The 12,237-nt window shown below is 41.1% G+C and overlaps 1 protein-coding gene across 1 annotated transcript in view; it reads right to left on the bottom strand.

Annotated features, from left to right (window-relative positions):
• The window catches only part of LOC311237293 (uncharacterized protein), a 111,658-nt gene that overhangs the window by 30,997 nt on the left and 68,424 nt on the right, over positions 1–12,237 (bottom strand). The window contains exons 6-8 of the mRNA XM_084325100.1: positions 9,522–9,559; positions 8,731–8,748; positions 2,033–2,148 (exon numbers count right to left, since the gene is read on the bottom strand). Of these exons, the coding sequence (XP_084181226.1) occupies positions 2,033–2,148; positions 8,731–8,748; positions 9,522–9,559 (172 nt within the window). The remainder of the gene's footprint in view (positions 1–2,032; positions 2,149–8,730; positions 8,749–9,521; positions 9,560–12,237) is intronic.

Below are 12,237 nucleotides of genomic sequence, written 5' to 3'. Positions count from 1 at the left end.
CAGTGCTCGCTTATATCTCTGACTCACACATCAGCCTCGTAAAATGTATTGAAGGCTATAGAATCTTCTTTGACACACACACACACACACGACACACAATAGCCTACTCAGTCAAACAAACAAACAGAAAACAGAAATCAGATTTCGAGCAGAGCAACGTAATGAAAATCACAACAAAACAGGTAGCGAGTCGAGACCCAGCAAATAATAACATCACTCACCAGACGTCAGCAACGCGTTGAACACCGTTAACAAAACCGGCTACATACAGATTCCCAAGAACAAATTAAAACGTTCGCCAACTGGCTATATTCCAACACAACCAATCGAGTTGAACTTGTCCCCTAGCTGACTTCTCCCTGCGCGCTGCAGTCCAAATGTTTCTCTGGCGCAAAAGAGAAAGCGAATCTTAAAACGAAGGCTATAACCCTAGTTATATGAAAAAAAATTAAAACGCAATAAAAAAATTTAAAAAATAAAAACGGCGGTGCCCGGGCCCGGCCGAGCCCGAATTATTTATTAAAAAAAAAGCCCTACCCAGCCCGAACCCGCCGGGCCGGGCCGGGCCCCGTCGGGCCTGGGCAAGGTTGCAGTGCACTAGTTCACATAGCAATTTGTCAGGCGCACCGAACTTTCTGAACAATGTCACACGGTCGAAAAGGGCGCTCGTCTATTGGACGGAAATGTGTGTGTGTGGACTGCGAGCCCTCCAGATCAGCGGAGGCGTAGTTTTTTATTTTGACGTGACATTGATCCATTGTTCTATTGAAGCCCATTACCACCATCCTCTCGCTAAACAACTTGTACACCGCATTGTTTTTATGAGTGCCCACAAGTAGCTGTTTTATTTGGTATTCTGCCCATATGTGTACAGTGTGCTTGTTTTGCAGTGAATGCCGAGCGCCTCGGTAATAATATAATAAGCCGCGTTTTTTCTTCCTTAGTTCTACCCAAGATGCACAGTTAGATATATAGATATATAGATAGATAGATAGATAGAGAGATAGATGCAGTGTGCTTGTTTTGCAGTGAATGCCGTGTGCAGTGGTAATAATAAGCACTTCCTATATTTGGTCCGCGTTTGGTCCGATGAAGCGAACCGAGACCTACGTTTTTGGTCGGACAAGAGTTTGTGTGTTTGGTCCGCGGACCGAGTTCGACGCGCATTCACACAAACTCGAAAAACCGGACTATCGAATTCTGGTCCGATAGTCCGGACCAAACAGCCCCTGTGTGAAAGCGAGCTGAGATCTCTAAAGTGCAATACCGGCCGCATCCTACCAGGCGGCGGTATCGAGCACCATTTGAAACCTTGTGTATTGGGCTGTGTGTCGATGAAATGCCTCCGGGCGCTCTTTTCTACTAACCTGAACCTAGGGCTTCACCCGATCGCATCAAATCGTTTTCGGGACCCCCAATTCATTATGCTGTGGTGGGTTATGTCATGGGCCAAATGGACATACAATCTACCAGATGGCAATCAAATAATTGGAATATTCTTTTTGGAATCCCACCGGCCACAGGTAAGAGCAATTTAACGTACATTTCAGCTTGAACGAATGACGTTACTGGCAATCAAATAATCAGAAACGACCCCCCCCCCCCCTTTCATGCATTCATGATGAAACATAATACCTATGATATAGATTTGAAAATAGTAGCGTGTCCCAGGGACGAAACGCCAATGGTTTTAGTAGAATTCACGCCCATAATACGTTCACGCGTTATCCTGTAGCCGGCCTCCCAGGAATTAGCCCGGATCATTCCAAAATTATACTCATATTCACCACAGGATAACGCGTGAACATATTCATGAATTTCTTTTTTGCATCTTGAACGGAAGATAGTTACTGTCAAATGACCATGGTATTATATCCATAGCTATAATATGAAATATAGATTTAGCTCTAAAAACAATGTGACGCACAGTGAAACTATGTAATGGAAAGCTGGCCCAGCTATAGCTAGATGGGGAAATCGAATGGCCGCGAATGTGTTAAAAGTTGGAGAAAAACAGAACAAGGATTCTCACCCTGAGGGTCCCACTGTGTTTGAAGAACTCAGCCATCTCTTCCAGGGTGACCGTCTCCGTCAAACCAGTGATGTAGATGGTGCTGTTCTCAGAGTCATCCTGTTCTTCTGGACGTCCTGTAGGAATACCAACAATACAATCACTATTGGTTCCTCTAAACAACTTTTTGGGAATCTCAAATTTGATTTAAAATAGATTCTCAAATCATCACAATGATCTAGTAAATTTGATTGATTAGATTCTACATATTGCCATTAACCTTTGTATTAGAAAGCTTGTATGCAAGTCTTTCTGCTTGGCTAATCGTGGCAATCTGTTGGATTTAGCAAGATCATGATAAAGTTGAAACCATATCGTAAGACTAAATGGGGGGAAAAAAAGTATTGGTGAAAATAATAATAATAATAATAATAATAATAATAATAATAATAATAATAATAATAATAATAATAATAATAATAATAATAATAATAATAATAATGACTTGGATTTATATAGCGCTCTTCACTGACCCAGAGCGCTTCACAGAGTCCATTATTCGTTCATACACAGTCATACCGGTGGTGGTAAGCTACAATTGCAGCCAGAGCTGCCCTGAGGCAGACTCACAGAAGCGTGGCGAATAATCATCGCCTACGGCCCCTCCGACCACCACCAACATTCATTCACATGCATACACATTCATACGAGGCAAGTAGGTTAAGTGTCTTGCCCAAGGACACAACGGCAGTGGGATAAATAAGAAGATACGGTAAGATAAGAATAAACTTTATTGTCCCAGAGGGGAAATTTTACTTGGAACATCAATGCTGCATCATTCTGCGATAACAGTGTAAACAAAGAAAGAAGAAAAAAATATATATACAATCATTCATTCAGTTAGTAAAAAGGACTTCAGACAAATATGACGATACATAGAGACGTGCAACCATAATTCATAAGGAGGTAAACTCATTTAAAAAGCTTCATATTGCACCCTGCCCTAATTAAAATACAACAGATTAAGACTTGGACAAGAAAGAAAGAGGTGACAGCCGACTGTTCGGTGGCACCTGAAAGGAATCAACCTCCAGTATTATTTAGGAGAGCGATGGATGTAGGAAGGAAGGAGAGCTTGTAACGGTTGCTCTTATATCTACTTGCTCTGAACCGTCTCCCTGAGGGAAGAACTTCATATTCGGGATAAAGAATATGAGAAGGGTCCTGTAAGATTCTGTGCCTGGCTGACCACTACTTTCTCGAAGATAGATTGGAGTGACGGATACTTGGTGTTTCACTAGCCTTTCAAGCTTCGACTTACACTGTACTGCGAGTGTAGAAAATATCTGTGAAGATGAGACTAGTCTTCCGCCCACCCCTCCCAACGATACAATCACTACTTCCATAGGCTACTAATTCCTTCTTTGATCACAAAACAGAGTGGAGAACCCAAGGGCTTTCTCTGGTTCTGTTGATATTTGGACCCTTAACACATTCCCGTCCGACCATGGATATGTCTGTGTTTCGGCGCCATGCTTAAAGGACCAACCACGGACATGTCCGTGGCAAGGTTGTTTTGGCTTTTATTCCATTTTAATAACCTACTCAATGTCACGAGCAGCACTGCAGATTTACCCCACTGTTCGAATTCTGAAAAGTGCATTACCGGCCAGATCCTCTTAGGGGCGCTGTCTCGATAATTCCCTGTGGCAGAACGGTGCCTTCTTTTTTTTGAATGAATACCGACAATATGCATTTTGCGTTTTAGCTCCAGCTTCTGTAGTGCCGAAACGCTGTTCGATTTAATGTTATTAGCTTAGCGCCCTGTATCTCGCCTTCCAGGAAATATATTAGTCCAAATCCCATATAACGCTTATATTCACGAGGCTATAAAATGAGAACGTATTGATGAAAAAAGTATTTCTTTAAGCCATTTTGAAGGGACGGTTTATGGTCTCAATTGACAATGAGAATGGACAGATAGCAATACTATAAAGTATAGATTTAGCTCTACAAACAGCCTCACATACAATGCAAGTCTGTTTTGAAATGCTGGCCGTTTAGCGTGAGATTAGACGCAAATGTGTTAATGTGATACATCAGATATCACCATAGTCCGGTCTCCATGGGGTTCCACATTCAATCAATCTCAAAATTGTCAAATTTCACCATTAATTTGTATTGCCTGGTAGACAATTGAATGTGTGGAGCCATGTAGAAGGCAGCCTATGGTAAAACATGTATGCTGCAAATTAACGGTCAAGGTTCTTCCAGATGTGGTGTACATTTTGAACAAGGCCAACGAGGCTGACAACTTTAATGTGAAATATATGTCACTAGGTTTTCTTAATATAGTGTTTGGGCATTATTATTTTCACCCATTAAGTACTATAGAACAGTGGTTCCCGGGTGGCTAGGTGGTGCAGTGGGCAAGGCGCTCACCTCCAATGCTGGAGACACTGGGTTCGAGCCCAGCTCTCCACATTGCTTTCAGTTTGGCTGGTCGTTCGTACTAATACATTTGGCAGTATTAGGGGGTGGGAAACTGATGGGTGGGGATCGGACGTTGTGGACAGCGACTCCTACAGGTCGGTTGGTGCGCCTGCGCAGTAGAATCAGGAAGCGACGGGGGTGGCATCCCTCCAAAAGCGCAGACCCCTGACGCTGAAAGATCGCGCTGTGCAGGTGAAAAGATGCGACGGCTGCTACCTCGAGTACCGGAGGGGACTCGTGCAATGTATGGCTTACACGTCCACATTACAGCCGGCTTGTGGGAGGCATGAAACAGTGTTCGAGATAGGAGAGGGTTGAATTGGACGATACGAAATTGGGATGGGAGAAAAATAGATAAAAAAAAAGAACAGTGGTTCCCAAAATGGGGAAAGCGGGGGGTCGCCACATGATTTAAAAAAAATAAAAATAAATTCAAAACGAATTTTTTGTTTGTTTTTAATGCAGTCAGGCCACTGCATTTAGGAGCAGGCCAGGCCAGTGTTTCTAGTTGCAGCGGTGCAATAGTTAGATAACCTAGGTAGGGAACAACCAGGAGATCACTGCAACTCACACAAGTTGGATAACTATCTCTCTCTTGCTCACACACACACAAGATGTGATTGGTGGAGGCGGGACCCTTACAAAAAATTATAAATCCATCAAAATCAGTGTTGTTGCTAATCATTGACACATGCTAACCTGTAATAATCCCCCCCAGAAAAATCTACTTTGCATTTGATATATTGCAAATATATGCCATCACACACACTGGCATTTAAAGGGTTAGAATTATCAAATGAATATGTGGTGTTATGATCATGGCTGAAGTTGAATAAAAGATTGTATTATTTATTTATTTTCAATCCGATATTACAAAAAAACAGAAAATCCATCAAAATCAGTGTTGTTGCTAATCATATTATGCTAGCCTGTTTTTTAACAATACTTTGTGATGCCATCACAAACACTGGCATTTAAAGGGTACAAACAAATAAAAAATAAAAATTCCTGCACCAGAATGCAGGAAATGAAGTCTTTGTAACAAAAAAATTCCTGGTGGGGGACCCCCAGACGCGTCTATACTTTCCGTAGCTGCATTTCTGCAGACCCCTCCGATTGGTTGAGCCCATTTCTGCAGACCCCTCTCTGATTGGTTGAGCGAAGCCCCTCTCTGATTGGTTTAGCTCGTCACGCGGCAAAAGGCGAGCGTTAATGTTATCATAAGATAAAAAGAAATTTACTACCAGATTTGCGTATAACGTTATTTCGCGCGACAACACAGCCAGCTGTCAGAAACTGTACATTGTAATGTTATATAACATAACGTTATATGTTATTTCGTGTTTTATTCATAACGTTATGCACATTGTAACGTTATATAACAACGCTATGTTATTTTGCGTTCATCTCATGCACCTTGTTGTGTATCCTGTTTCTTTTCTCATTATTATATTGAGAGTTAATTATATTGTTTACACTGTCTTTCTTCTATTATAACCCTGCCCATTTGATGTTCCCAAACATTTTGGGAACATCATATTCAGAAAGTATCTGTGAAGTGTCACAGCCAACTAGTGACACTGGTTATTATGACATCCTGTTCTTATGTTTATTATATATGATTATGAGGAATGTCTGTATATTCTTCCTCCCACTTGTGTAAAAATATATCTGTTTTAAATCTAGGCATATGTTACTGTATGCGTCTAGATGTGATAGGTATGTATATATATCTGTATATATCTGTATATATATATAAGCGTATAAGACTATTCATGCAGGAAGTGTATTCATGTATTGTACACTACACAGGCCATTCTCTTCCATCTCAATACTGCAGGGCCTTTTCCTAGAATGTGTAGTAAGGGAGTTAACGATAAGAATGTGGCCTTGGAGACAGCTCCGACCAAGAGGAGCCTGCAGAGTTAACCCTTGCAGTGAGGAAGCAGAGCAGACATGCATACATGTTTAAATGACGTAATGGGGTTTTTCCCAGAAGGAAGTAATGTTACTTCTCCAGTAGATGTAACGACTAGAAGGGGAGGAGTCCATCCTTACTATGTGTGTTATACGTTGATTGGCTAGTGGAATGACATAGCTGTGACATCACTGTTTTTGGACCAATGGCAAAGAGGTCCTGATATGATATAAAAATGACTGCTCCAACTTCGAGAGCTCAGATTTTCAGATTTTGCTTGCAGACACTTTCTTCTAGCGGCGATACCATTGTGCGGTGTATGGAATGGAATCGGCCTATTTTTCAAAGTGGAGTCCCCATGACAAAGCTTTGTGTTTTTAGCTCATTTGGTCATTTGCTAAAAATGACAAAGAGAGTTTTTGCTATGCTAGAGATTTTTCCATCTGTTACTTTAGAAGACAAGATGCAGGATTTTGATTGCGAGACACCAGCCGTGTCAGGCTATTGCGATCTTAGAGATGAGATGTTTTGTATTATATAATCTTTTAAACTGTAATGGACATTTCTATACAGTCCTTTTTTGTAATTTGAAATAAAGATGACTTTCTATAATTATCCATTGACTTCGTGGACTGATTCCGGCCAGCAATGTGCCCCGATGCCGGCCACGCCCTGTTTTCCTATTGAAGGTGACTATGACTGGCTGCATGTAATACAGATTGAATCAATTGACTGGTTAATGCTTTTCATCTAAAAAGTTATATATTATATATATATATATGCTATGTACTGTATAAATACTATATATGGCAATGTTTGTTGTGCTGGGGCGTGCAAACAATGATTACGTGTTAGCGCTAATGTTACATTATTAACAGTGGTAATACTTATTAAAAAAAGTAGTAATACAACCAAGCTTTCAAATGAGCAGTATTACAAGCCCTTTCGTAAAATGATGATAATGATGATGATGATAATAATGATATTATTGTTATTATAGTCAATAAGAGTTCTCCTAGACATACATTCGGTTTATTACAAACAAGAAGAGATTAACAACTCTTCATGCTTACATTTCATATCAACTGGATATAACTAGACCAGTGACTATGAAGTAAACTTGACAGAAATAGTAATTGACTCGAGAACTTGGCGAGTTTAGCACCTCGCTGGGGGATATCGAGCGGCCAAAGGGTTATATCTCAAGTAAGTGATCTGAGATAATTAGAGACAAGCCCATCGGCTCTTAACAGTATCACAGAGACTTCTATTGACCAAGGAATTCGTTATTATTAGTAAGACACAACATTTCAATCAAACATATAATAACATGCGTTTCATCATACCAACTGATCCTGGTGTGACAATACCTAACATTTAGATTAGGTTAATCTAAATGTTAGGTATTGTCACACCAGGATCAGTTGGTATGATGAAACGCATGTTATTATATGTTTGATTGAAATGTTGTGTCTTACTAATAATAACTAATTCCTTTAATGCCTTAACTAGACAGTTACAATGTAACATTTAGATTAACACAGTTAATGCCTAACTAGACAGTTAGAAGAAAGCAGGAAGCCAGCACTCTCAGATTCAAAGTTTTAATTGCAGCCTGGAACATACATGTTTCGGAACCAATGTGTAACTAGACAGTTACAATATAACATTTATATTAATTAACCCAGTTAATGCCTTAAGAGAAAGAGTCTGGTGGTCGGATTGCTGATTGCTACAGACTTTACTCCTGTTGGGAAACTATAGCGATGGTCTGTGCTCACCACACGAGCCGGCGTCTACCCCCGAGCTTCATTTTACCAATCAGAGAGGGGCTTCGCTCAACCAATCAGAGAGGGGTCTGCAGAAATGGGCTCAACCAATCAGAGAGGGGTCTGCAGAAATGCGGCTAAGGAAAGTATAGACACCCCCCAGACCCCCCGCTTAAAAAGTGTCCTGACTGGGGCTATATTTCGCACTATATTTCCTGGCCTGAATGATTTCCCCAGTCCGGCCCTGGTTAAAAGCCTCCAATGCTTATTAGTGTGTGTGCGTTTGAACGTTTGCATGTTTCAACCATACATTTCCATTTATATATATAAAAAAAATATATATATATATAATTCTTTTTTTATGTATATATTTTTTACCTCCTATAATAGTTGGGGTCGCGGCTCTCTGACACCGTTATTTCGGGGGTCGCGGCCTGAAAACTTTGGGAACCCCTGCGAAGCATTTATGTACATTTGACTTTAACCTTCCAGAATAAGTATAAAAATATAATTTAAACAAGATAGTTACACAAGCTTACCCATGTCTGACATTGGTCCTGTTGTCCATCCACAAAAAGACAGGAAAGAGAGAAACACACCAACATTAGTACCAATATCTGACCGTGAGTTTACCATAACTAAAGTAGTAGGTTACCATAACTAAAGTAGTAGGTTACCATAACTAAAATAGTAGGTTACCATAACTAAGGCAGTAGGTTACCATAACTAAAGTAGTAAGTTACCATAACTAAGGCAGTGGGACTTTATCCAGACTCAGGTGCTCCTCTAGAGCCTTGTTTTCAATAAAAAGCACCAAGAAAATGTGTGGTTTCAACCTTAGAATTAGGGAGAAACTGAACTTAACTAGATAAACTCCAAAACCCACATTTTCCCCCACCCATGTAAAATGTGATCTGAAAGCCACTGAACACCCAAGACCACAAAGGGTTGGAAAAAAAAAACAGAACCTTGTCTGAAATTTCTCTTTTTAAACCTGAACGCTAGAATTACTCTGAACCAAATCGTGAAGAGACATTGTGAAGGACTGTGGTCTATTGTTTGTGCTTAACTCAAGAGGTTTGAGTGAATGCTTGTAGCCAAACTCAAATACCCATAAAGCATTGAATTCGTTTTACTTTTGTGCATGTAGACTTGAGAGCATTTCACTTAAAACCCATATTTATTTAAAATAGAAACCTTTATGTAGTTGGCAGTAATGAGTTAGCTCACCCCTCCCCTTTCCCCCCATTCTACTATAAAACACTGAACAAAACAATGTTTACACATAAAGTCTGCTGAATGTTCTTGTAATTATTCTCGTTAAACTTACCACCAGGCTTACTGAAGCCCCCTCTGTCTCCAGCGATGCTGGGGGAATAAGCGGAGATATGAAGACCATTTCCCTTTAAAAAAAAACAGCCACTTCTGTATCACATTGACAATATGAGAGGCTTGGGCACATTCCTGACTAGAGTTTAACTTTAAACAACTGAAAGAAATTCTACTACACGTGTATTTGAATGCAACATGAGTACACATAAAACTATGAAATCTTAAAAATAGAAGAGTGACTATGCCCTATACAGAGTTTGTGCTCTACGATTTCCCTTGTTGAACAGAATTCTTTATTAAAAAGGAACACGCAAATATTATGGGAAATGTGCTTAGTCTTCTCCAGAGTCAGAAGATAGAAACCAAATTTCCTCTTTGTGCACAAATGAATGGAAGCAGATACAGACCTCTTGCAGAGTTTTTTTTTGTGCCCAAACCAAGGTAGCTGGTTTGTATCCGCTTCCATTAATTTGTACAAAGCTAGGATCTAGAGAGGAAATTGGTATCCATGTCCTTGTCTGACTCTAGAGAAGATGGTAAGTGCATTTCCCATAATGTTGGCGTGTTCCTTTAACTCAGTAATGATGGAATGTTTTAGAGGTAAATCCACGTCATGTAAAATAGAGTGGCTTTAGTCTTTATTGCCACTCAAACACGGGACAGGAAGTATCCAACCGTTTCAGAAGCAGTGCAAGGCCAGTGAGTTGGCAGGATATCAGAAGCATCTCTGCGGAGTTGAAATTACAACCAGACAAACACATTCGGCCTGTAGCTGGTTAGCCTGTCAATGCTACTAGCCATCTTGACAGGTGCCCAATTTATTTTCAATCAGCGTTTTGATCAACTACTTAGGCTGCAGAGGGAGTTAAATTGGCTGATTAGTTCGGTCTCGTTCTTATTTTTTCTCTCAGTTTAACTGGTGGCACGGTAGGGTTACAGGCATTAGCATAATGTTTAAGGCAAATTTTCATTGCTTTTGACTTTCAAATAAAAAATTTATTCTTCTGAGCTAAACCAAGATGTGTCGAAAATCAAAACGTCAGAACTCGTGTTGAATCTGCAAATCGTTACACTCTTAAGTATACGCTTGTAGAGGTTCACATGACAAAGGATGCACCAATACCTTCTTTTCACTGCCAACCGTGAAGTGTTTAACTTCTAATTATACCAACACTGCAAAAACTCCTTAACAAGTGATTTTATATTGTATTAAGTCTTGAAATCATATTTTCTTAAAACAAGTGAAATAATGTGCCACCAGGATGAGATAATTCCACTTGTTCTAAGACAAATTAGCTTGTTTCAAGGATTTTCTCAAAACGAGAAAGAAAATGAACTTGAAACAGAATGAGTCAACGGACTCATTTCAAGATATTCTCACTTAGTTCAAGAGATTTCTTTAACCCGTTAAGCCCCATTTTGAGAAGATTTGCCTAAAAGTACATACCCCAAGTAAATGGAAGATTGCTCCACTTCTACAAGGTCCATTTGCATGTTCTTGGTATCTAGGGATATCTATGGACCTCAGGGAATGTATTCCCCGTGTCAGAAATAGTGTGTCTGTTACTATGGTTGAGTAAATTGTAATGAACCAAAGGAGAATATAAATTAACAAAGGGTAGATGATTTACAGGGGTTTTTGTAGATACAGTACAGAATTTTGCCATCCGGACAGTGTCTATGCCTTCTACAACGCTGTTCGGTTTCCGGGTTACTCTGATTGGCCGCTGACCTATGCTATTACGTCCCCCTTTACACTCTCGCGGTGTGAAGCGCCAGCGGGGCGATGCAGTGGTTTCTCCCCGGCTTCCGTGCGCCGCGCTGCCGCCGGCTTGACTCGGTCCAGCTCCAGCAGCAGCGGCCGTCTTCCGCCGCCTGCGGCATCCTCCCTCCGAGGCGGCTCGTTCTTATTATTATCCCCCATTGTTCAGGTCGACATGGTCGCACAAACACCCGTTGGAGGAGTAGTGGGGGAGAAGAAGAGGAATATTTTTAAATAGCAAGAATTATCGACTGGCAACTCTGTGCTCGTCATACCTGCAGCTGCTGGTACTGTATGGAGAGAGGCACACAACAACAGACAGACAGCTCAGTGATTGAAACCGGCTGTCTGTCTGTTGTTGTGTGCCTCTCTCTCCATACAGTACCAGCAGCTGCAGCTGCACCCTGATGTAAACAGGGGGACCCTGATATAAACAAGACAAACGTCTTTCTCTGGTCTGCATCCCCTTAACAATTGTGTGTATTGAGCCGTACTGTATTGTACCCATTCTGCAATCTGTTAAATAAAGTTTTCATTCATTCATTCACGAGCACAGAGTTGCCAGTCGATAATTCTTGCTATTTAAAAATATTCATCTTCTTCTCCCCCACTACTCCTCCAACGGGTGTTTGTGCGACCATGTCGACCTGAACAATGGGGGATAATAATAAGAATGAGCCGCCTCGGAGGGAGGATACCGCAGGCGGCGGAAGACGGCCGCTGCTGCTGGAGCTGGACCGAGTCAAGCCGGCGGCAGCGCGGCGCACGGAAGCCGGGGAGAAACCACTGCATCGCCCCGCTGGCGCTTCACAGCGCGAGAGTGTAAAGGGGGGCGTAATAGCATAGGTCAGCGGCCAATCAGAGGAACCCAGAAACCGAACAGCGTTGTAGAAGGCATAGACGCATCCGGACACATGCAATAATGAAATATGAATATAGAATATCAGGCGTA

This window comes from Notolepis coatsorum (assembly GCF_963971535.1).
Source record: "Notolepis coatsorum genome assembly, chromosome: 11".
In the NCBI taxonomy this organism is placed as follows: Eukaryota; Metazoa; Chordata; class Actinopteri; order Aulopiformes; family Paralepididae; genus Notolepis; species Notolepis coatsorum.
This window is presented reverse-complemented; position numbering and strand designations above follow the sequence as displayed.